The sequence below is a fragment of the Sus scrofa genome, chromosome 13, assembly GCF_000003025.6.
Source record: "Sus scrofa isolate TJ Tabasco breed Duroc chromosome 13, Sscrofa11.1, whole genome shotgun sequence".
NCBI classification, from domain to species: Eukaryota; Metazoa; Chordata; class Mammalia; order Artiodactyla; family Suidae; genus Sus; species Sus scrofa.
In genome coordinates, this window is record NC_010455.5 from 44,817,118 (window position 1) to 44,842,721 (window position 25,604).

A 25,604-nucleotide genomic window follows, 5' to 3' on the forward strand; every position below is an offset into this window, starting at 1 on the left:
TTGTTGAAGCATAATAATTACCTCTGAGCAGGTGACTCAGTTTCTCACCTTCAGTTTTATTTTATTGTTCCTAATCCTATTTAACACTTATTCGGTTGTTGTCAAATGCAGTAAAGACTGGAAAGCAGTTGCCTTAAAATTTTATACAATCTTCCTCCCAAAACAAAAAAATCAATCAATATGTAACTTTTGAGAAAAACTCCATTTATATAACTTTAGGGTTAGTTAAAGCCATCTTTTCATGTTAATAAGCAATTGAGGGAAGATGAAGTATAAAAAGCTGAATCATCTGTAAGAATATGCTTAATCTCTCTTTTAATTAAAGACATGGGGAATCAGAAAATCAAGAGACAAAACTTTCAGCTATTACTTTGGAAACTAAATATGTGATAAAAATCTAGTGGATGACGCTATGGAGAAACAGGTATTTCTATACAAGATTGTGGTCTTGTAACGTTCTGGAGGGGAGACGTGGTGATGTCCATTAATATTTACAATATACTTGCCCTTGACCTTTTTTTCCAGGAATTCAGTGCAAGGATTTTTACTGTTAATATTTGCATATAAATTTTCAAGCTATCTGGGCAAAGATGTTTATTGTAGCTGGTAACAGTGACAACATATGGAAACAACATAAATCACTACCTATAAAGAGTCATAAACAGGATATATACACATATATAACAGTTGGTAATTTCAGCTGTTTGGGGAGGGCTATTTGCTTGAATTCCATTTCTGTCTGGTGTACCACATGCCTTCCTTCAGGGGGCAAAGGGCAGAGGAGAATGCAAATATTGAATAAGTAGAAAATATTTGGCTTTGGAGTTTCAAAAGCCTAGACCCTGATATTTAGAAGTTTGTGCAGAGAATAAGGAAACTTACCTACGTGCCCTGGTAAATAAAAACTTCCTAGCTTGGGAGAAGTGAGGGAGTCAGAGGGGAGTATATACATGCATACACATACCCTGGAAAGGGGCCTCCATTGGAGGCTGAATCCAGAGGTGGGAAGTAACACAAGCTACAGGTTATTTTGCTGAGTCTGTGAGAAAATAGAATGTGCTCCTAAGATGCCTAGAAATGACCATACCCTCACCTCTTTCCTCCCAATTTTGAGTATCCTGACATATTGTTAAAAGGGTAGGAAAGGAATGGCTATGTGGTGTGACTAAAAGATAGGTCTGAGAAAGCTGGCAAGATTTCCACCACATCACAGCATGGCACAGTAATCCCTTGTGTCTGAAAGGGACATGACACACAAAGGAGAACTGAGGATCTAATGGGACTAGAGTAGGAGCCGGGGATGGTCACTGGAGAGCTACGTGGATCAGGAAGGGAGGACTGGATGGGACAAATATATCCTGGCATCTGTCAGCATGGAAAGACAACAACCAAGAACAAGATCCTGCAGGCATGACCTCTGTTCTACATAAGCCTCAAGGAACTCAGCTAAATGCCAGGCCTGGAATTGGCAGAGATTAAGTTCTGACCACCAGAGGGAATAGAATCCTAAGATAAAACTAAGACGAATTAAGGAAAAATAAAGATAATTGAATGTCTTCCTTGCCTGAGTTAGTGGGATGAGAGAGTCTCACTCCACATACCATGAAGTAATGTGTATCTATCATAAATAATGAGGCAAAGATATATGCTCCGATGTGAAAGATTTGCAAGATAAATTTTAAATTAAAAAAGGCGAGAGAAATAATTTGAGTAGTGTGCATTTCATTTGAATAAAAATGCTGTATGTTCTAAATGTTGCCAGGATATGGAAGAAATGATTAACTGTGACTCCCTCTAGAGAGTGTAACTCGTCATCTGAAACCACTTTATAGAGATTTCTTTTAAACCAAAAGCTTATATTATTTTACAATACATATTTATCATATGTAATAAAATCATTTTCCTTATGCCCTGTTTTGTGATCCATTACATTTAATTAGAATACCATTTATGTGTAGCATTTATTTCAATAATTTCAGAATAAAGGCTGAAAATATGTGTCCTAAATATCTTTTGATAAAGCTGCCAAAGAGAATTCATTTGGTTTCCTTTTTCAGTGAGAAGGGGGTGTAGTATGGTGCCTTAAAGGAAAACTTCCCTCTATCATTTCTGAAAAAGTGGATATGCAACTTTTCTAACCATAAAGCGATAGAAAACTTTCCTAAAAATATGTCAACAACCAGAATAAAGATGTATGATTTGAAAAATTGGACAAAGTCATACATTTTCATACATTCTAGCATATGGTAAAATATGCAGGTAACAAACACTGAGCATATCATCAAAATTTATATATGCCGATAAAGAATGGATCCTTTAAAGACATCCTGTAGTTATTCAAAGCCACAGCAAACATTCATTAAGCCATTTTTTTCTTTTTGGAATTGCTCTCAAGTTTATGGCATGATGTTCTGACTGTCCTAGCAGATGCCAAATCATCATCCTTTAAGGATCAATTTTAATTTAAATTTTAATAGTGGTCAAAAGCCATTTAGAGTGAAGTATGGTGAATAAAGCAGTCACTCTATTTATTTATTTATTTATTTTTAAGTATTTTCTTTTTTTTCCCACTGTCCCGCATGGGGACTAAGCTACACATACATGTATACATAGTTTTTCCTCCCATTGTTGTGCTGCGATGTAAGTATCTAGACATAGTTCTCAGTGCTACACAACAGGATCTCATTGTAAATCCATTCCAAGAGCAATAGTCTGCATCCGTTAATCCCAAACTCCCAATCCCTCCCACTCCCTCCCTCTCTCCCCGGGCAGCCACAAGTCTATTCTCCAAGTCTATGATTTTGTTTTCTGTGGAAACGTTCATTTGTGCTGTATATTAGATTCCACTTATAAGTGATATCATATGGTATTTGTCTTTGTCTTTCTGACTTATTTCACTCAGTATGAGAGTCTCTAGTTCTATCCATGTTGCTGCAAATGGCATTAAGTTGTTCTTTTTTATGGCTGAGTACTATTCCATTGTGTATATATACCACATCTTCCTAATCCATTCATCTCTCGATGGACATTTGGGTTGTTTCCATGCCTTGGCTATTGTGAAGAGTGCTACAATAAACATGTTGGGTGCATGTGTCTTTTTCGGGAAAGTTTTGTCCGGATAGATGCCCAAGAGTGGGATTGCGGGGTCATATGGTACTTCTATGTATAGATTTCTAAGGTATCTCCAAACTGTTCTCCATAGTGATTATACCAGCTTACATTCCCACCAGCAGTGCAGGAGGGTTCCCTTTTCTCCACACCCCCTCCAGCACTTATTATTTGTGGACTTATTAATGATGGCCATTCTGACTGGTGTGAGGTGGTATCTCATGGTAGTTTTGATTTGCATTTCTCTAGTAATCAGTGATATGGAGCATTTTTTCATGTGCTTGGTGGCCATCTGTATATCTTCCTTGGAGAAATATCTCTTCAGGTCTTTTGCCCATTTTCTATTGATTGATTGGCTTTTTTGGTGTTGAGTTGTATAAGTTGTTTGTATATTCTAGACATTAAGCCCTTGTCAGTTGCATATTTGAAACTATTTTCTCCCATTCTGTAAGTTGTCTTTTTGTTTTCTTTATGGTTTCCTTTGCACATCACATCATGAACTTGATGTGAGAGAATGTTTTGCCTATGTTCTCTTCCAGGAGTTTGATGGTGTCTTGTCATTTAAGTCTTTCAGCCATTTTGAGTTTATTTTTGTGCATGCATGGTGTGAGGGTGTGTTCTAATTTCACTGCTTTGCATGCAGCTGTCCAGGTTTCCCAGCAATTATTGCTCAATAGACTTTCTTTTTCTCATTTTATGCTCTTTCCTCCTTTTTCAAAGATTAATTGACCATAGGTGTCTGAGTTTCTTTCTGGGTTATCTATACTGTTCCATTGGTCTGTATGTCTGTTTTGGTACCAGTACCACACTGTTTTGATGACTGTGGCTTTGTAATATTGCTTGAAGTCTAGAATAGTTATGCCTCCTGCTTGGTTTTTGTTTCTCAGGATTGCTGTGGCAATTCTGGGTCTTTTGTGGTTCCATATAAATTTTTGGATTGTTTCTTCTAGTTCTGTGAAAAATGTCATGGGTAATTTGATAGGGATTGCATTGAATCTCTAGATTGCTTTGAGTAGTATGGCCATTCTTACAATATTAATTTTTCCAACCCAGGAGCATGGAATATCTTTCCATTTCTTTACATCTTCTTTAATTTCCTTGATTAATGTTTTCTAGTTCTCAGCATATAAGTCTTTCACCTCTGTGGTCAGGTGTATTCCCTGGTATTTGATTTTTGGGGGTGCAATTTTAAGAGGTATTGTATTTTTGTATTCCTTTTCTAATATTTCATTGTTAGTATACACAAATGCAGTAGTCACTCAATTTAGATAGCAAAATTTACAGTAAAAGAAAAGCATCATATAGGAGTTCCTGCCATGATGCATTGGGTTAAAAAATCTAACTACAGTGGCTCAGGTCACTGCAGAGGTACAGGTTCAACCCCTGGCCCAGCTCAGTGGATTAAAGGATCTGGTGTTGGCACAACTGCAGTGTAGGTCACAGTTGTGGCTTCCACAACTATGGCAACTGTGGCTTGGACTCAATCTCTGGCCCATATGCCATGGGTGCGGCCATAAAAAGAAAGAAAAAGGTGTGGTATAATTACAAAACAACATGATTGTTCTATAAGCTCTGAAAGAAACAATGCCTATTCCTCAAAGAAACTTGACTGTTTTAAAAAATACAGCATCATTTGAATTATGTTGCCTTCCTAATAAACTACTTTAAATTAACTTTGATGAATAAATTTTAACCTGTCTGCTAAAAACCAACCTAATGACTTATAGTAACATTCTGTTTATTATCATTGTTTTAAAATATGAGAGTACAAGATTTTTTAAGCTATATGTCTAAATACTTTAGATCAACATTTAAACTGGGTCATTAAACCAATTTAGTAGTTGCAACCAATATTAAAAATATAGACGAGGAAATACCAGAATGCCACAAGTATAGTCGACGTAAGTATGACTTTATCAAATTATTTCAGTAATATATTTTTAGTCAAGCATTCCTTATTCAGCAAAAATTTATTGGGCAAACACTCTACACCTGTCAGCCATTTGGACCACCACCTGGTATTCTCTCACCTAGATGTGTCTAACTTCTTTCAGCCTTAACATTCTCTGGAATAATGAATTCCAAGTTTAATTGCATTTTGAAAATTTTTCCAGAAAATATTTTTAAGTGATTACTGTGTGCTAGAACTTTATGTGCACTTTACTATAGTATCTCATTTAATCTTTGTTCTAGTTAAAATTGCTGCATAAAATACCATTCTAAAACACAGTGGGTTAAAACAACAATAATCACTTACCTAGTTCACAAACTTTGAGCTAAGTCAGCAATCAATAGAAAAGGCTTATGTCTGTTCCATGTTGTATCAGTTGGGGCAGCTTCACTGGGGTTGGAGAATCTGCTTCTAGTATGTGTTAATGCATGGCTGGCAAGTTGGTGCTGGCTGTCAGGTGGGAACTCAGTCATGGAAAAAGGCAAGGAGACCCCATGCCTCTCCCTGGTTTCTAGGATTTCTTCTCACCATGGTTGGATGGATGAGTTCCTAGAAAAAGCATCCCCAGCGATAGTAGGTTTCTTTTTTTTAGGTTGTGCATATATATTTTTTATTAGAGCATAGTTGATTTACAATGTTGTGTCAATTTCTGCTGTACACATAATGACCCAGTCATGTCTATGTGTATATCTATATATACATTCTTTTTCTCATACTATCTTCCATCATGTTCTACCCCAAGAGATTGGATATAGTAGCTCCTGGCACTGTATAGTAGGATCTCACTGCTTATCCATTCTAAATGTAATAGGTTGCATTACCAACCCTAAACTCCTAGTCCATCCCCACCCCCAAATTCCCAACCACAGATCTGTTCTCCATGTGCCTGAGTTTGTTTCTGTTTTGCAGATAGAATCATGTGTGCCATCTTAAGATAGCTAGTTTCTTAAACATCCAGAACCTGACACCATGCATTCCATTCATGAAGTAACCATAAAGCCCAGATTAAGTAGGAGGAGACACTGACTCTACTCCATGATGCAAGAAGTGTCAAAAAATTGGGGAACCATGACTCAAACTGCCACATCTTCAAATAGCCACATAAGGTGTATTTTCTATTGATACATCCCAATCTTACAGACAAGGCAGCTGACACAAAGAGATACTTAGTAATTTTCCCCAAAGTCACACAGCTTTTACAGGTCACCTAAGCCCTGGGCCTAGGTCTTTCTGTCTCCAAAGCCAGGCTCTTGTGACTCTGCTATTCTTCTGATTAGTGCATATAAAACTCTACATTGTTCATAATTTATAGCCAGGATTTGTTGTTTCAGGGTAAAAGCCAATAAGTGCCATAAATTGAGAAAAGTATGAGTAAGGATTTACTGATAGTAGATAAAAAGACGAAAGAGCTTAGTAATCTGTGAAAGAAATACAAAAAGGTTGGAAGACACACAATCAAGATAATGCTTGAATTTAAGCAAAATAGTAGTACACGAGAAAGTCATTCTTGACTTATTAACCTTTTTGAAAAAAACTATTCCAGATGGAGATAAACATGTTCCTCAAGTATGCAATGAAATTCTTTTAGCCTTTAAGAAGAAAAGTGCTCTAAATGAAAAGTACTTTTATTATCAGCCAAAACAACCCCTATCAACATTGCAGGAGTATGGGTGATTTTTTTCCTTATGTCTCCAGAACTAAATACTAAATAGGGTCTAGTATTCTTTTTTTCTGTGATGTTAGCTGTAAGTGGTTCTTAGATATTCAACACGAAACTCAGTTCTACCCTTTGAGGTTAACCCTTGCTCTCTAACACAAAATATAAAAATATTTAAAATTCAGAAGAGTGCGAAACACACCATTGGCTTGTTGAAAGAACAAATTTCTTCCTAGAAGGAAAACAGAGGAGCCATTCAAATTCATAGAAATAATTTAAATGTGTTTTCAAGTGTTCAGGATATAGTGGCAGTTTGGTTTCCAGTGGCATTCTTTAACTTCAAAAGGTGTGCTTTCTGCTTTAAAAAAAAAAAAAATGGAAGGACTACTTTTATTTTTCAGGCAGCAATAAAAATCTTAACTTCCATGATGTTCAATACACTAACATGTGGAGAAGCTGACAGTGCTTTTGATCACTATTTTCACACCGCATTTGCACTGCTGGGACAACGCCTGTTGTATTCACTCTTGTAACCCCAATACCTAGTATTGTGTTTGGGTTAAGACATTTGATAAACAATTGCTGAATGAATGAGACATTTCATTTGTTTTAAGAAACAATATTTAGGAGTCCCCATCGTGGCACAGCAGAAACGAATCCATCTAGGAACCATGAGGTTACATTCAATCCCTGGCCTCATTCAGTAGGTTAAGGATCTGGCGTTGCTGTGAGCTGTGGTGTAGGTTGCAGATGAGGCTCGGGTCTGGTGTTGCTGAGGCTCCGGCCTGGGAACCTGCACATGCTGTGGGTGTGCCCCCCCCCCCAAAAAAAAGGAAAAAAGAGATAATATTTAGTCATAGTCCATGTACATTTCATGGGTTGAATGAGTTTGATCAGTATGTAAAAATACATTTTTACCTTGCTTCCCTTAATAGTTAAAGAGCAGCAGGCATATTAGAGACCATCTCTTTTAAACGTTTGTTACAAATAAAGAAATTGGGCCTAGAATCAGAGAACCTAGCAAACCTGGCCAAAGTTCATGGATGCTGCTGAGAGTCAAACCAGGCAGACCCCCATCCAAGTGGACAAGGACTTCGCTACCCTCATTATCAATATGAAAGGGAAATGCAACTGCCCTTTACAGACCAAACATGCACCCGTGTTCCCCCAGATGAGGTTTAGCTTGGAAAAGAGAATTGATCACATAAATGAATTCAAGCATTTGTAATTTCTTTTTTCTCCTTAAAACATTAGCTTTGTTATTATTTTCACTATCTTTACATCACTTTTTTTTAGTACATTCAAATGTTGAAAAGACCACGGTTGTGTTTATTACCATAGTGCCTGTTACCCAGTAAGTTAATAGGAAGAAAACAAATATAAAGCTGTGTTGTTAGAACACCTCCAGGAGTCTCACTTGTTCCATATACTGGTTATACATATGGAGACTGGCTTTCCTACTCTGCTCAAGAGGCAAGATGCCTAGGAACCATGAAGATGGTTGCATTTCTTTTAAAATCAGTGGGGAAAAAAAGAAAAATAATCCAGATTGGATGTTATTCATCCTTACACCAAGAGAAGCACAAGTGTTTTAATGTTTTTATAGAGAAAGCGCTCATGAAGGCAAAACTTCTGAGGGCCCATTGGAAATCATGATGTGGCCCTTGGCTCTCTGGGGTGCTTTAAGAATGGATGATGCTACAGAAGTGCACTGAGCTCATTGAAAATCTACAGACCATGGTGAGAGTGGGCATCCTTGTGTTGTTCCAGATTTTAGTGGGAAAACTTTCACTTTTCTCTATTGAGTATTATGCTGGCTGTGGGTTTGTCACAAATGGCTTTGATTATGTTAAGATATGTTCCCTCTAAACCCACCTTAGTAAGAGTTTTTACCATGAATGGATGTTGGAGTTTATCAAATGCTTTCCCTGCATCTATTGAGATGATCATGTGGTTTTTGACTTTTCTTTTGTTAGCATGGTATTGATTTATTTGCATATGTTGAACCATCCTTATGAAACTGGGATGAATGCCACTTTGTTGTGGTGTATGATCTTATTTATATGTTGTTGGATTCGGTTGGCTAAAATTTTGCTGAGAATTTTTATGTCTATATTCATCAAAGATATTGGCCTCAGGTTTTCTTTTTTGGTGGTATCTTTACTCGGTTTTGGTATTACAGTGATGTATTAGGGTATTAGAATGTCTTTGGGAGTGTTTCTTCTTCAACATTTTGGAAAAGTTTAAGGAGGACGGGTATAAGTTTCTCTTTGTATGTTTGGTAGAATTCATCTGTGAAGCCATCTAGTCCTGGACTTTTATTTGTAGGGAGTGTTTTTATTACATATTCAATTTCATTTCTAGTAATAGGTCTGTTCAGTTGATCTATTTATTCTTGATTCAGTTTTGACAGGCTCTAGGTCTCTAGAAAGTTTTCTATTTCTTCTAGGTTGTCAAATTCACTGGCATACATTTCAACATAGTATTGGAAGTCCTAGCCAGAGCAATGAGACAAACAAAAGAAATAAAAGGTATCCAAATTGGAACAGAAGAGGTAAAATTGTCACTGTATGCAAATGACATGATACCATACATACATAAAACCCTAAGTACTCAACTCAAAAAATACTCGAACTGATCAAAAAATTCAGCAAAGTAGCAGGATATAAGATTAACATTCAGAAATCAGTTGCATTTCTGTATACGAACAATGAAATATTAGAAAAGGAATACAAAAATACAGTACCTTTTAAAATTGCACCCCCAAAAATCAAATACCGGGGAATACACCTGACCACAGAGGTGAAAGACTTATATGCTGAGAACTAGAAAACATTAATCAAGGAAATTAAAGAAGATGTAAAGAAATGGAAAGACATTCCATGCTCCTGGGTTGGAAAAATTAATATTGTAAAAATGGCCATACTACCCAAAGCAATCTAAAGATTCAATGCAATCCCTATCAAATTACCCATGACATTTTTCATAGAACTAGAACATACAATCCAAAAAAAAATTATATGGAACCACAAAAGACCCAGAATTGCCAAAGCAATTCCAAGGAACAAAAACTAAGCAGGAGGCATAACTCTCTCAGACTTCAGGCAATATTACAAAGCACAGTAATCAAGACACTGTGGTACTGGTATCAAAACAGACATACAGACCAATGGAACAGTATAGATAACCCAGAAAGAAACCCAGACACCTATGGTCAATTAATCTTTGACAAAGGAGGCAAGAATTTAAAAGGGGGAAAAGACAGTCGTTTCAGCAAGTGGGGCTGGGAAAACTGGACAGTTGCATGTAAATCAATGAAACTGGAACACACCCTCACATCACACGCAAATATAAACTCAAAATAGCTTAAAGACTTAAATGTAAGTAAGACACCATCAAACTCCTGGAACAGAACATAGGCAAAACATTCTCTGACATCAACCATACAAATGTTTTCTCAAAGTAACAGAAATAAAAGCAAAAATAAACCAATGGGACCTAATCAAACTGAAAAGCTTTTGCACAGCAAAGGAAACCAAAAAGAAAACAAAAAGACAACTTACAGAATGGGAGAAAATAGTTTCAAATGATGCAACTGATAAGTGCTTAATGTCTAGAATATACAAACAACTTACACAACTCAATGGCAAAAAAGCCAACAACCCAACTGAAAAATGGGCAAAAGACCTGAAGAGACATTGAACAGACACATGAAAAAATGCTCCATATCACTGATTATTAGAGAAATGCAAATCAAAACTACCATGAGATACCATCTCACACCAGTCAGATTGGCTATCATTAATAAGTCCACAAACAACAAATGCCAGAGAGGGTGTGGAGAAAAGGAAACCCTCCTGCACTGTTGGTGGGAATGTAAGCTGGTACAACCACTATGGAGAACAATATGGAGGTACCTTAGAAATCTATACGTAGAACTACCATATGACCCAGCAATTCCACTCTTGGGCATATATCTGGACAAAACTTTCCTTAAAAAAGACATATGCACCCGCATGTTCATTGCAGCTCTATTCACAATAGCCAAGACATGGAAACAACCCAAATGTCCATGGACAGACGATTGGATTAGGAAGATGTGGTACATATACACCAAGGAATACTACTCAGCCATAAAAAGAACAAAATAATGCCATTTGCAGCACCATGGATGGAACTAAAGACTCTCATAGTGAGTGAAGGAAGCCAGAAAGAGAAAGACAAATGCCATATGATATCACTTATATCTGGAATCTAATATACAGCACAAATGAACATTTCCACAGGAAAGAAAATCATGGACTTGCAGAATAGACTTGTGGTTGCCAAGGGGGAAAGGGAGGACATGGGGTGGTTGGGGAGCTTGGGGTTAATAGATACAAACTATTGCCTTTGGAATGGATTAGCAATGAGATCCTGCTGTGTAGCACTGGGAGCTCTGTGTAGTCACTTATGATGGAGCATGATAATGTGCGAAAATAGAATGTGCACATGTATGTGTAACTGGGTCACCATGCTGTCCAGTAGGAAAAAAAAAAAAAACGGTATTGGGGAAATAACTATCAAAAAAAAAAAAGAAAAGAAATATCTTGGGTTAGCAAATGGTGAAGTCAAAGTCAGTGGCAGAAACTGTGAGGGATCTGTTCTCTCAAAGTTTGTTGAGGAAAAGGATTCATAAGTTTTTCCCATGGACTATCTATCTCTGAGCTACATTTAAAGGAGCTGTTGTGCACTTTCCTGGGATATTAATGGGCCTGAAGGGACTGCCAGGCTCCTAAGCAGCTGCAGCAGGAGTAGGTTACCAGTTGAGGCCAGAGCACATGCCTCAGTTCAAAGGGGGCCAGGAGACTGGTTCCCCACCAGGGATTGAGAGTGTCATTATAAAGGGAAATCTTTCAGGCTGACAGAATAAAGCCAGTTTACAACAATGTTAGTCAACTAACAGCTTTCCTGCACCAATGACCCCTGTTTGCTTCTGTCAGAAAGCTGTTAACAAGGGGGAGGAGAAGCCACGAAAAGGAAGAAGAAGCAAACCACAGTATCCTCCAGCACGTATAGGCTTCCTACCTGCATGAGGTCCTGACTGCTGCATCCGAGAGGAGTTAACTTTTACTCTATTTTGACATTTTGATTACTATATGGGAGTGGAAATTCCACATGTCAGAATCAAGACAATTTTAAATGACCATACAACATTTTATTAAAAGAGCAATCCAGTCATGCCTGAGGCTTGCTGAAGGGGCCTGAGGGAACTCTCCTCCCCACCCCCTGCATCAAATAAATGTTAAAGAGATCTTGAGAAACAAAACAAAACAAAACCTGGCAATTTGTTCAGTGTCATCCATTTCAGCAAAAGTATTCTGAAATAGTTAATCAGTTCAGAAATGGTTTCACAAATTGAGATTTCCTGTCACTTGAATATTCATTATTTCACCGTGTGGAATAATCATTCTTCATGTAATAAACAAACAGATAAAATGAGCACAGAATTTAATGCATGATTTTACACACCAAGCCATAAATGAGGGGAAAGAGTCTCCAAGAGAATTAATATAAAAAGGAAGGTGCCTCTTTTTATAAAGTCAATGATGACACAACATCCAGGCAGCAAAAGAAGAGGGCTGGGTGAAACTAAGCAAATCCCTATTTCATGTTGTAGGCTGCCAATCACATCAATCAATCCGTTCTTGATAAACACAAGACATGTGTTTGACTGTGATCACTTCTGTTTATATAAAAATATTCATGGAAAATATAGAAATATTTTGAAAGTTTAGGGAACTTTATTTTTTTTTTTTTTTTTTTTTTTTTTTTTTTTTTTTTTTTTTTTGCTCTTTCTTGGGCCACTCCCGTGGCATATGGAGGTTCCCAGGCTAGGGGTCTAATCGGAGCTGTAGCCACTGGCCTACGCCAGAGCCACAGCAACGCAGGATCCGAGCTGAGTCTGCAACCTACACCACAGCTCACGGCAACGCCGGATCGTTAACCCACTGAGCAAGGGCAGGGACCGAACCTGCAACCTCATGGTTCCTAGTCGGATTCGTTAACCACTGCGCCACGACGGGAACTCCAATTTTTTTTTTTTTTTTTTTTTTTGGTCTTTTCTAGAGCCGCTCCCTCGGCATATGGAGGTTCCCAGGCTAGGGGTCGAATCAGTGGTGTAGCCGCTGGCCTACATCAGAGCCACAGCAACACGGGATCCGAGCCGCGTCTGCAACCTATACCACAGCTCACAGCAACACTGGATCCTTAACCCACTGAGGGAGGCCAGGGACCGAACCCGCAACCTCATGGTTCCTAGTCGGATTCGTTAACCACTGAGCCACAACGGGAACTCCGGAACTTTAATATAGAGGGGAATTGTGGAATTGTTTATCACTGAAAGTGCATATCCCAAATATACATTTTTTGGAAATATCTTTACTCTTTCAATCCTAGAAATTTCTTTCAACTTCTAAGTAATTTTATTTGTATGAAATACATGTGAAAAGATTTTTCAAATAACTTTAATAAAAATAAATAACTGAAATTCATTTATTTATTTAAGTATCTTGTGTACATCTACTCCAATTACAAAATATGCACAAATTGTTTTCCTAATAATATGAAGATATGATTTGCCTATGAATAAGGAAATTAATGAATGATGGATTTTCCTCACAAATGCTTGACCATGGAAAGGTAGGTTTTAAGAGTTCTAGTTGAAATGAATATTCACACAACTGCTTTTAAAACATGAAAACTCATCTTAGGATTGATATAATAGCCATTCCTTTATGGTTCATTTTTGAAGTTATTATTTCTAATGATCATTTCTCTGATACAAAGGGTGTTAAAAATATCTGCTGATGGGAACACTGCTAGAAAGCCTTTTGTAAGGAACATCTTCAATAAAAAATATCAATTACTTCCCTTCACAGAAGTGATATTCTAAGTCTATCCCATCTTATTCAATACTGTCCCATTCAAACCCACTTTGTAGCCTTCTACCTTTACTGGTCACCTAATAGGTACTGGACACTAAGCTTAGTAATAAATGTGCTACAAATATGAGGAATCCTTATTTTCTACCTTTAAGGAGATCATTTATTCATCTAACAAACATTGGGTGTGAGCCTATTATGCTACAGATTTCCTATGGGAGTTGGAGATACAGTTAGCAGAAATGTGGCCAAGGTTCTGTCCATGTGAAGCTTACACAGTATAGTAGGAAGGTAAATACTGAAAAAGTTAAATCTAAGCATAGTTGTTACACAGAAGTACTGGATGCGTTATGACAGCACATGACAGGGGCACCTAACTCATCTGCAATATTAGGTCAGGCTGTTATGTGGACAGCAGGCACTAAATTATAATATCTGTAGGAGTTCCCGCACAGTGGGTTAAGTCTATGGCATTGAGGCAGCTATGGCATAGGGTGTGGCTACAGCTCATATTTGATACCTGGCCTGGGGAACATCCATATGCCATGGATGCAACTGAAAAAGAAAAAAAAAATACATAAATAAAATAACTGGAATAAATCCAGAGGATTATAAGTGCTAAAAGAAACATTCCAGGGAGTTCTCATGGCTCAGTGGTAGTGAACCCGACTAGTATCCATGAGGACACGGGTCCGATCCCTGGGCTCACTCAGTGGGTTAAGGATCTGGTTTTGCTGTGAGCTGTGGTGTAGGTCACAGACACAGCTTGGATCTGGAATGGCTGTGGCTGTGGCAGAGGCTACCAGCTGCAGCTCCGATTTGACCCCTAGCCTATAAATTTCTATATGCCATGGGTGTGGCCCTAAAAAAAAAGACAAAAAAAAAAAAAAAGAAAGAAACATTCCAAAGTACAAGGAACAATGAGGTAAGAGTGACCAGTTCTAATTGGTATATGACTAAAGAAAGCAGAAATCTGGAAGCCTACCCAGATGCCATTTGAATACAGCAATGAAAGATATTTTTTCAGGGAAGAGTTTAAACCCTCAAAACAAACTTCAAAACGTAATGGCATGAACAAAGTACTACCTTTAGCTCAAATGACGCTATCATCCTCCAGACATGACTTTCATCTTTGGCTCCAAAGTAGCTGCTCCTGCTCCTGTCATCACATATGTATCCTAGCCAGCAGAAAGAGAGAAGGGAAGTAGACCGTATGAAATAACAAGGAAGAGTAACCATAATAAAATGTAAAGTGAAAAATGTAGGTTGTGTAATAATCTATATGGTATTATTTCTGTAAAATATAGCATATATACTATTTGAAATATATAACATGTGTATATTATATTGGGGGATATATACACATATAATATATGTATGTATATTTCCTGAATAGAAGAATATTCTATTCCAAATATATCTCTATTCAGGAAATTGCATGTTCCTTTGGGCAATGGAAGTAGCAGGTAGAAAGAAGGCATTTCTACCTTAAATAGCTCTATATTATTCAAAATTTTATATGTATTACTCTGAAAATAGCTCTAAAATAAAGGATACCAGAAGAGTTAATGTGCTTATATTTCTCCCCATAAACACAAATACACATAACTTACACATTAAACCAAAAAGCATTACTTTTAATTAACTTTATATAGTAATAAAAGCCATCAGAGAAAATACACTTTTCTCTTGGTTAGTTTAAAGATCATGCTAAGGAAAAAGTAATCCAACATTCATTCCATTGAATGAAGAATTTCATAAACATGCTCCATTTCTTATTCTACCATTGAGCATAATAGGTCCCCAGCTAGAGAAATAATAGTACTAAGCAGTGACTAACTTTTTTTTTGACTTCAGGATGTCAACTTAGGATTGCTAGATCTATCATATTTTAAAATTAAGACTTCATTTTTTAGAGCAGTTTTAGGTTCATAGCAAAATTGAGCAGAAGGCAGAGAGATTTCTCATACATGCCGTGGCCCCACACATGCATAGCCTCCCCCACTATCAGCTTTCACTGATGCATCTATACTCACACATCATAATCACCAAATGTCCATAGTTTACATTACGGTCACTCTTGATGTTGTATATTATACGGGCTTGGAAAATGTATAATTACATGTATCCATCATCACAGTATGATCCAGAGTATTTTCATTGCCTTAAAAATCCTCTGAGTGCTGCCCATTCACCCCTCCCTCTACCCTAATGTCTGGAAACTACTGCTGTTTTTACTATCTCTACAGCTTTGCCTTTTCTAGATTGTCATATAGCTGGAATCATACATTATGCAGACTTCTCAGGTTGGCTTCCAATATTTAAATATACATTTAAAGTTCCTCTACATCTTTTCATGAATTAATAGCTCAGTTTTCCTAGGCAAGCATATTCCTATCACCTCATTAGTATTTAACTTCCTTAACACTAAGGTAAAACAAGATTTCCTTTGGATATCTTGAAAATAATGAGAACAGTGCTTTTCTTGGGAATAAATGATGTTCCAAATATCATTAGTAGTAAGACTGAAACTAAAAGGACATAGAAAGATTGAGAATGTGGAATACATAGGAATAAACTTAACCAAGGAGGTGAAAGACTTCCTCAGTTAAAATTATAAAATGCTGATGAAAGAAATTAAAGAAGACTCAAATAATTGGAAGGACATCCATATTCGTGGATTAGAATCCTTAATAAGTTTAAAAATGTCCATAGCACCCGAAGTAATCAATCTACAACCACTGCAATCCCTATCAAGTTCCCACAGCATTTTTCACAGAAAGAGAAAAAAAAAACCCTTAAAACTCATAAGGAACCACAAAGACATTAAATAACCAAAATAACCTTTAGAAAGAAGAACAAAGCTGAAGGTATCATGCTTCCTGATTTCAAAACACTTAAAAATTAAAGCATTAAAAAGAGTTGGTGCCCACATAAAGACCGACACAGACCAACAATACAAAAGCCCAGAAACAAACGCAGTTGCATATATGTTTAACTAATCTTCAGCAAGATTGCCAGGGTTACATAATCAGGAAAGGACAGTCTCGTCAGCAAAAGGTGTTGAGGGGATTGGATACCCATGTGTTCTTACCACAATTAAAAAAAAAAAAAAAAAGGATGAAGGCGTTCCCGTCATGGCGCAGTGGTTAATGAATCTGACTAGGAGCCATGAGGCTGCAGGTTCAATCCCCGGCCTTTCTCAGTGGGTTAAGGATCTGGCATTTCCATGAGCTGTGGTGTAGGTTGCAGATGCGGCTCGGATCTGGTATTGCTGTGGCTCTGGTATAGGCTGGCATCTACAGCTCCGATTAGATCCCTAGCCTGGGAACCTCCATACGCCGCAGGAAGCAGCCCTAGAAAAGACAAAAAAAAAAGGATGAAAATGTGGGTGATCAGCTCCCTGATATTTAATTAGTCAATGGTATTGGTAACTAAATAAAAGATTCATCAGTATCTCCAATTTCCAGTTGTGGTCTGAGAGGTACATATTTTACATTCTATATAATTAGAAGGTACAAAATGTAAATTCAAACTCTTAAGAATGACTGGATTCAAACTTGGCTTCACTGCCATTTAGTTGTATGAACTTGGGCAAGCCATTCATTTGTCCATGTTTCAGCTTCATTATTTGTGAAATCATAACTAACCCCTAGTTTATAAGGAGCTTATCACACTACCTGGTACATACAGGTTCTCAACAGAAGTAACTTACCATGACTCTGTTGATGATATCTGCTGACCATGGTTTGGAGAAAGGATTCTTTCATTTTTCTGTCTCCCCTCCCTCTTTCTTTTTTTCTTCTCTCCTTTGTCTCTTTTAAGTGTTTTTTTTTTTTTAACCTGCATTCTATTTCTGGAAAAGAGCCTATGTAATTGTATCTTTCTTCTGGGTATTATTTGCCAAGCAGGTGTAAAAGTGTAGTGCAATATAATTTAGTAAAACCTAATTTTAGGTATTGGATTTGTACTTCTCTCTGTGTGAGCAGATCCAGCAGGGTCCTCACAGAATTGTCAAGCTGTGTGAAAGAGTACATGATCATGAAGGGCCAAAGGAGTCAATTTTCTAATGTCTCATATTTGACTTAATTTGTTTTTTTTTTTTTTACTTAAAGGTAAGAATAGGAAGGAATAAGTAAACGAGTTCTCATAATTTCTGAACAAGTAAGGTTTCCTTTTGCCTCATTAAGAGCAGATGCAAAAACCATTTTGTCACAGTGCAACACAGGGTCTAAAGGCCATCTGGAGAATTTAATAAAATGGAAAGTCGGTAAAATTTGGATTACATACTTTTACTAAAGATGTGAAAGAATAGATCTGATCTTTCCTGTCTTCATCGTGAAATAAGAATATAATTATTAGAGACTGCAAATACTGCCAAGAAAAGTATTTTTAAGAAAAATCATAAAAATTCCTGCCAAAGTTCTACTTATAAACATCAAAGAAATAAAAAACTTTAATATTAAATTGCTTTTTTTAGGAAGTATATCAGGAAACCTCCCCCTGAAAATGTTTTAAGAATGACCCAATATTCTTACCAACCAGAAAGAAAGAAGCATTTTGGGGAAAATAAATCAGATTTCCAAAAAGAAGGCAACAAAGAGAAGCAAACACATGATTTTCCCAAAGTGTTTATTGTAAGTGGTGGTTGAATGATAACCACTACTTGGGGTCCAAATACCATACACCATCTCCTTATCACTGGGGTAGGTTCTATTTCTTGGCCTTTTAGTAGCTTTCTGTATTAGGTTCTTCTGAATGCTTCACTTGTGTTAACTCATTTACTGTTACAAAGTGATGTGGGTGGTATAGTTATTAACCCCATTTTACAGATAGGAAAACAGAGTGACAAGATTTTAAGTGACTTTTTTGCTTAAGGTCACACAACTAGGAAGTGATAAGGCCAGAATGTGATGAACTCAGTCCATCTGATTCTAGAACTTGTGTCATTATTTCTCATGCTGGACTCTTGCCTGGGGAAGAAGACTTTAGGCAAGGTGTGCCCATTCCTTGGGCTCCATTTAACTCATGTAAAAAGGGTAGTGAGCGGTATGGGATTAACTCAGTGCTGTTATGATCCATGAATCTGTGAAAACAGGGAAGTGATCCAAGGAGAACGTCAAAAATGACAAGCATTTTGGAAAAACAAAGCTAATGATGAAAGACAAAAATAACAGAATGATCGAGCCTTTGAGAAGGGAGAGTATATTTGTAATTATGTTCATGGAATAACAGCATAGTAATAATAGTAGTAGTAGCAGCAGACAATGGTGCCCATCTTTTTATTTCTCCAGAGAAATTTTGTTTATGTTTCAGCAAGAAAAATATTTTTGCCTAAAGCTTGTGACAGTTTCAGATTTGCACAGGAAACTGCATATCATCTTTTTCTTGGAAAGTTATGAGGGTGCAAGAAAAATCATGACTCTGCTGTTTACCATCCATAAAATTTCAGCTGAGATTTTTAATTTCTCTGAGCCTGTGTTTTCTTCCATACAAGGCAAGAAACAGTAGTACATACTTACATGGTTGATGAAGATATTAAATGAGTTATGTCCAGAGAGGTGCTTAGTATTCTGTCCAGGATCTACTTACCACTTAAATACATTGCAAGGGTCATTATTGTGATTACTGTTACTATTTTCCCTGGGGTCAGTGATGAATCCCTTGACATGAGTTTTGGACCTCTAATGTGCATAGATTAAAGCCTGGTCATATTTGCACATATATCTTTTGTTTAAAACAAAGATATAAATAGCAAAATATTTTGCAACTTGAATTTACATTAGCCATCCACATTTGAAGTTTTTTTTATCAATTCTGATTGTCAATTAACAATGATCCTATTTGAATGCTAAAAATTCCATAGAAAACCTATAGAATCTTTTTTTTTTTTTTTTTGGATAAAGTTTCAAACCAAACACACATCCTTCCATGTTTTATTGCAGCCATTTAAGACTGAAACAGAGATAAACATGGCTTCACTTCATCAGTGGGTTGATAGATAATGCTACATGTATTGTAAAATCAGAGTTCTTAATGTTTCCTCACCATTTCCTGTCCTGTGTACCAGTGGCCCCATGCAAACCAAGCACACAAACGAATATTACACAGATGTGCTATTGGCCTTTGCTTTCGTGCTTACCAGTTAAGAGTTGGAAAGATCAGGTTAGCAGCAGAGGATGAAATAGATAACATTTTTCATGACTTCCACTCATTACTTATTTTCGGTAATTTTTTTTTTGGCTGCACCTGTGACATGTGGAAGTTTCCAGGCAGGGATCGAACCCACACCACGGTTGCAACCTGTGCCACAGCTGTGGCAACAGTTGATCCTTAACCTGCTGCAGCACAAGGGAACTTTCCTTATTTTCGGTATTTTAAATAACACTAACATATGGGTGGTATTTCCTCCTGTATTAAGTTGCTATGGATAAAATTTTAAATCACTTTTTCCTTTTTGCCACAAGAGACATAGGAAGATGAAACCCAGGTATGTTATTTCCTGAGATGGAGATTTAATTTGCCTGAATAACTCAAGTTCAAGTCCATCTACAGCAGCTTGGTACTTTTTTTTTTTTTTATTTGATTCAAGGTTAACCCTTTTTGAGATTCAAAATGTTTTTTTGAAATTTTGTTTATTTGCTTGTCTTACCAAATATTGAGTGTGAACAAATTCGGTTGATAGCATATCCCACTACAAGTTAAGCCCAGTGAAGGCAGGTATTTTGTCAAGCTGTTTATAGTTTACAGAACAACACTAACTCATAATTGGCTTAAAGTCCTTACTTGTTGAATGAGTAAGTCAAGGTTTCTCAATCTTGGCAACTATGGACATTTCCATATGATTCTTTGTTGTGGGCAGCTGCCCTCTGCATTGTAAGATATTGAACAACATCCTTGCCTCTACCCTCTAGATGACAATAGTTGCCAGGAGTACCCCCTCCCTGTTGTGACAACTTAAAATATCTCCAATTCTTGGCAAATATCTCCTGGGGGAGGGAAAGGTCCACATTGCACTTTATTGAAAACCACTGCAGTAAATGAATGTATTGCCTTCACATGTCAAAGGAAATCTTCATAACTCTAAGTGCCTGGCCAAAAATGAAAGAACATGGAAGCTATCTGATTTACATAAGCAATAGAGGCCACTAAAATGGATCATTTATTCTCCATTAAAGTTAACAAGGTTGTTGAATAATTTCAATATATTTGTTAGAGCAAGAGGGAAATTATCTTTCCTTATCATGGGGCAGAAGACGAATCACCCACTCCCCAAGGTCTACAGCATCCCTCCTATCTCTCCCAACCTAGTTCTTTAAGGAACTTAATGTTGTATCCAGGTCTGAATATAAAGGTTCTAGCCCCAAAGTCTATGGAGCATTCAACATTGCAAATGGGATATGGAACTCTGGGTTATTTTGGTGATGCAGCTGTTGGCAGCTCATACATTTCTGGAACGTGAAAAGCATCCTCTGACAATGTGCAATTGTTGTCTAAGCAACTACAGTGCCACTTGCTACAATTCTGGGTTCCTATACATGTGTTTGGAAGACTTGGAAAATGTGCCACCATATTAGCAAGAAGGAATGTTGGGTGTGAAGAGAGGCCTGGGGAAATAGGCTCAGTAATCACACTTCGTCCTCTCCAAGTTCTCAGCTCAAATGAAATGCAAGTGGGTGGTATTTTAATGAAATCTACCTCTCTGTCTCAAGAGATACAAATGTTTAGCTGACCTTGGTCAAGTTACTGAGCCTTTCTAACCTGTATATGCTGTCCATAAAAGAGGGGATGGCTGTGATGTTTAAAATGATGTACTCAAAACACCTAGCACAGTGCTTGGCATGCAGCGAGAACTGAATTGATATAGCTATTATGATCATTATCATCATGATCAAACATTTGCAGGAGGTGTTATACCTCATAAGCTAGTTGACTATGATGGAAAGAGCAAGGATGCAAGGACAATGAAGTCATACAGACTCAGAGTGGAATCTTGGCTCAGCCAATTAACAAGCTGTGGGAACTCTTGTAACAATCAGTTTAGGTTATGTTGTACTGTAGTAACAGAAGACTTACACATCTCAGTTGCTTACAACTCCAAATGCATTTCTTGCTCAGGTGCAGGTCAGTTAAGATCCAGTTGCGGCTCTGCTCCACATCACTCTTATTCCAGGATCCAGGGGGTGAGAGTAGCTTCTGTGTAATACATTGTATTAGTCGTGGTAGAAGGAAATCAACAAGATGGCAAATCATGAAGGGGTTCTTAAAACTTCTGCCCAGAAATGTATTTATCACGTCTGCCCACTCCCACTGGCCAAAGCAAGTAACATGGAAACTCCCAAGTTCAAAAGGGCAAGGAAATACAGTGGAGGGCACTGCAGAGAATGACAAGATGGTGCCACAATCGACCATACCTGTGATGTGGGCCTCCGAGCCTTTGTCTTTGCTTCCGCAGAAGCATGAGCAGTTAAAAAGTTAACTAATACACATGGGGAGATTATGATGTGCTGGACTCTGCCCAAGATATGTTATCTACCAAATCTCACCGGGTCCTCAATAACAACCATCTAAATGGAAACTGTTGGCTGAATTTTAGAGATTTAAAAAAAAACCCTGAGGTTAAGTAACGTCACACACAAAATCACACACAAAGATTTGCAGGAAACATGCACACACACACACACACACACACAAAGTATTTGTAGTTGCATAATGGCTTATTTTTGAAACAAGTTGTTTCTAATTGTTTTAGACTCGATCTGCATGTAGGAAGAGCAGGAGGAACAAAACTGGCTAGCTGCAGATGGTGCAATGAGCCCTTTGGAGTTCTGACTCACTAACTTTCCAGTTTTTTCTCCAACACAATCCATGGGCAGGGGACATCTACACTGGGTCCTCTTTCTTTACCAAGTTTTGGCCTGCTGCCTCCCCTTCTCAGACTCCAAACTATTCATTTCTACCTTTCTCCTCAACTCCTGAATATTAGTCATCAACCCCCTCCAATTCCAAACCTTTTTGGCAGATCTTTGTGGTAAACAGATGGGCTATCTGTGTTGCTGGGAGACCACTTCGTAATGGAATTCTGTCCAAAGGGACTAAAAAGAAAGGGGACCTATCAGCTCTATGAGGAGCATTGAAGACTCCTCCTCCCCTTCCTTTCCTTTTTTTTTTTTTTTTTTTTGTCTTTTTTTAGGGCTGCACCTAAGGCATATGGAGGTTCCCAGGCTAGGGGTCGAATTGGAGCTACAGCTGCCAGCCTACACCGAAGCCACAGGAATGGGGATCCAAGCCACATCTACCACCCACACCACAGCTCACGGTGCTCAGGGTGATGTCGGATCCTTAACCCACTGAGCAAGGCCAGGGATTGAACCCACATCCTCAAGGATACTAGTTGGGATGGTTACCACTGAGCCATAATAAAAACTCCCTGTCCTGACTATTTTGAATTCAACTCTGGCTTCATTCTCTGCACCTCCCTTCCATGGCCCTCTACTCCCTCATCTCTAAAATGAGAATCTTAGTACTACAGACCCATCTGGGATTTGTGAACATTTAATGAAGTAATGTTATAAAGCCTTTAACACAATTTGTGATTCATGGAAAGAAAACTGTTTTGTCGTTATATATTATTTCTGGTAAGGTTAGCAGACTAAGGGAGGAAAAGAGTATGAGTTGGGGGAGTGGCGCTCAGTCCTATTTATGATGGATTTGAGGAGGGGGGCTTCATTTGAGGACTCTATCTTAGGCAAAGGATCTTGGTAGAAACAGCATGAGTTTTACAGGAACTTGCATTCCAAACCTTGTTTAGCCTCATGAGCTAGCTGTGTTACCTAGGCTAACTTTGCCTCACTAAGTCTAGTTTCTACTTTTAAGAATGGCATAAAAATACGCCCCTGACCTCATACAGTAGCCATGCGGATTACCTGTCTGGCACACTGTCTCCTATTTTCACAATTCATTCCTCTCCCCTCACCTCTAGCCCCTTTCCCTCCGACCTGGCCCTCTGCTTACTGCTGAGGGAATGGGCAGTGTTTATCCTGTTCCCTGATGTGTCCCAGTACACCTGGAGAACGTTCCAAGAAGGCTCAGGGAATGACCAAGTCATCAGTCTTTCTTTGGTGGTCAGAAGTCACCAGAACGCACACACCTCCTTACGAGGGGTATGGGCTGCCTCTCTCTTACCTGAAACCCCCGTATGCAGGCAAGGAAGCATCTTGCTGAAGGTGCCAGCCAGCTTACCTCAAACCTACAGGCCCCAAATTACCCTGGAGCCTGAGGGCACCGAGCGCGCTGGACGACTCGGCCCCAAGGTCGCGCTTCCGCCTCGCCCACCTCCTGGCCCTCCCCTCCGGACCTCGCAGCTGGCCAATTGAAGCCTCGCCTGGGCAGTTGCGCGGGCCTCCCTCCCACCCCCACCCCCACCCCCACCCCGCCCGCCTACCGCTCCCCCGCCCCTCCCACCCTTGCTGCTGTGCTCGCTGCACCCGCGCGCAGGCTTTTGGAGCCCATCGTTCGGGAGCCCGCACCTGGCACCCAGCTCTCCCCCGCCTCGCTCCTCCGGCTTTTCCCGAAAGAAGGCTTCTAGTCCTAGGGACAAGGACAGCGGTGGCCCTCGAACTTCATTTTCCCAGGCACCGCTGGGCGAGAAGCCCGAGCAAGACGAGCTATGGACCCCGTGAGTCAGGTAGGACCGACTGGGAGGCGCGGGTAATGCTGCGGGACCCCGGGGCTCCGGATGACGTTCCTCCAGCCCCTTCTTCACGCTGTGTCTTCCTCTCTCTTGCCTCCTTGGTCCACAGCTGGCCTCAGCAGGCACCTTCCGGGCGCTGAAGGAACCCCTTGCCTTCCTGCGAGCCCTGGAATTGGTGAGTAGTGATGTGTGTGCGGGGAGGCGAAAGAGAGAGCGAACCAGCAGGTGAGGAGAGGTCGGGTGGGGTGCTCCCTGCTCGGTTCCTCTCCAAGCGTGGGATTCAAGCCGCTTCCTTCAAGCCTCCCCACTGCCCAGGTTCCAGTCCGGGGTTGAGGGACAGGACGAAGGGACCTGGCTTGGAGGCGGGAGCTTGGTTTTGCACGGGCTTAGACGAGGTGTCTTCTCACTTCGGCGGCTTGCAGACGCTCAGGGGCTGTGGAAAGGAGCCTCCTGGGGAGACGAGGACGGGAGCAGATGGAGGAGCTGTCCTGGGCTTTGGCTGCTCACCTGGCTTTCCGCGGGGGTGAGGACCTGGGGGTGAGCAGAGTAGCGGGGAGGACTTGGCCAAAAGTCAGAAAGTTGGTCCGCACTCGGGGCAGCCCTCCGCCCCTCCTGCGACGCTGGAAGCGCTTCGCCGCTGCAGCTCCGGCAAGAGAAGCTGCGAGGCTGTGAAAGATGCTGTTATAGAGAACGGGAGTCCTTCCTCCCATCTTAGTTTCTTCACTCTGGCCACTCCTCGAGGGCTTTTCTGATTTCTCCACGAAGAACCTCCTAGCCTTCTCTGTGGAGCTTTCTTCAGCGACTGGGCTTTAGGAAGTTGTAGTACTCTTCTGTTTTGTTCCCTTAAAATACAACTTGATAGTCCCAACGCAACTTATCTTTTGGCAGAAGAGTGAAGCGCAGAAACAGTTACCCAGGGGGTCACACAGAAATGTTAGTGTTGCTGGCTTGGATGATGGTTATTCGGAGTGAAATCTGTGGGTCACACATTCTCTCTTGCTAGGAGCTCTGAAAGGCAAGTGAATCTATCTGAACAGAAAGTTCAGAGCCCGTCATATAGCATTAATCACAGGTCCTATCACTGACTAGCTGGGAAATTATGTAAGAGCCTGTTCTGTCCTCCCAGATCTCAGCTCCAAGGGCCAGGATCCTGCTTTGGCAGCAAAACCGTGGTACATGCTTACTTGGATGGTCTACAGGGTAGTCATATTTGGCTTGTTTGTAAACTGCATAAAAATGCATGAATCTATCAGCTGGGCATACATTAGGGCA

The 25,604-nt window shown here is 39.3% G+C and overlaps 1 protein-coding gene and 1 long non-coding RNA gene across 6 annotated transcripts in view; one reads left to right on the plus strand and one right to left on the minus strand.

Moving 5' to 3' along the window:
• The window catches only part of LOC106505628, a 178,263-nt gene extending 153,958 nt beyond the window's left edge, over positions 1 to 24,305 (minus strand). Inside the window, exons 1-5 of one of the 4 annotated variants that reach the window (XR_002337613.1) lie at positions 24,169 to 24,305; positions 21,716 to 21,835; positions 14,726 to 14,817; positions 5,366 to 5,608; positions 4,009 to 4,060 (exon numbers count right to left, since the gene is read on the minus strand). This is a non-coding gene — a long non-coding RNA (uncharacterized LOC106505628). Of the gene's footprint in view, positions 1 to 4,008; positions 4,061 to 5,365; positions 5,609 to 14,725; positions 14,818 to 21,715; positions 21,836 to 23,824; positions 24,013 to 24,168 lie in introns of those variants that run through there. The other 3 variants (XR_002337611.1, XR_001300230.2, XR_002337612.1) reach the window with 3 other exon arrangements.
• Positions 24,107 to 25,604, plus strand: part of SYNPR (synaptoporin) — a 323,587-nt gene continuing 322,089 nt past the window's right edge. Inside the window, exons 1-2 of one of the 2 annotated variants that reach the window (XM_021069171.1) lie at positions 24,107 to 24,326; positions 24,442 to 24,507. In XM_021069171.1, the coding sequence (XP_020924830.1) occupies positions 24,309 to 24,326; positions 24,442 to 24,507 (84 nt within the window). In that variant the 5' untranslated portion in view covers positions 24,107 to 24,308. The remainder of the gene's footprint in view (positions 24,327 to 24,441; positions 24,508 to 25,604) is intronic. The other variant, XM_021069169.1, reaches the window with a different exon arrangement.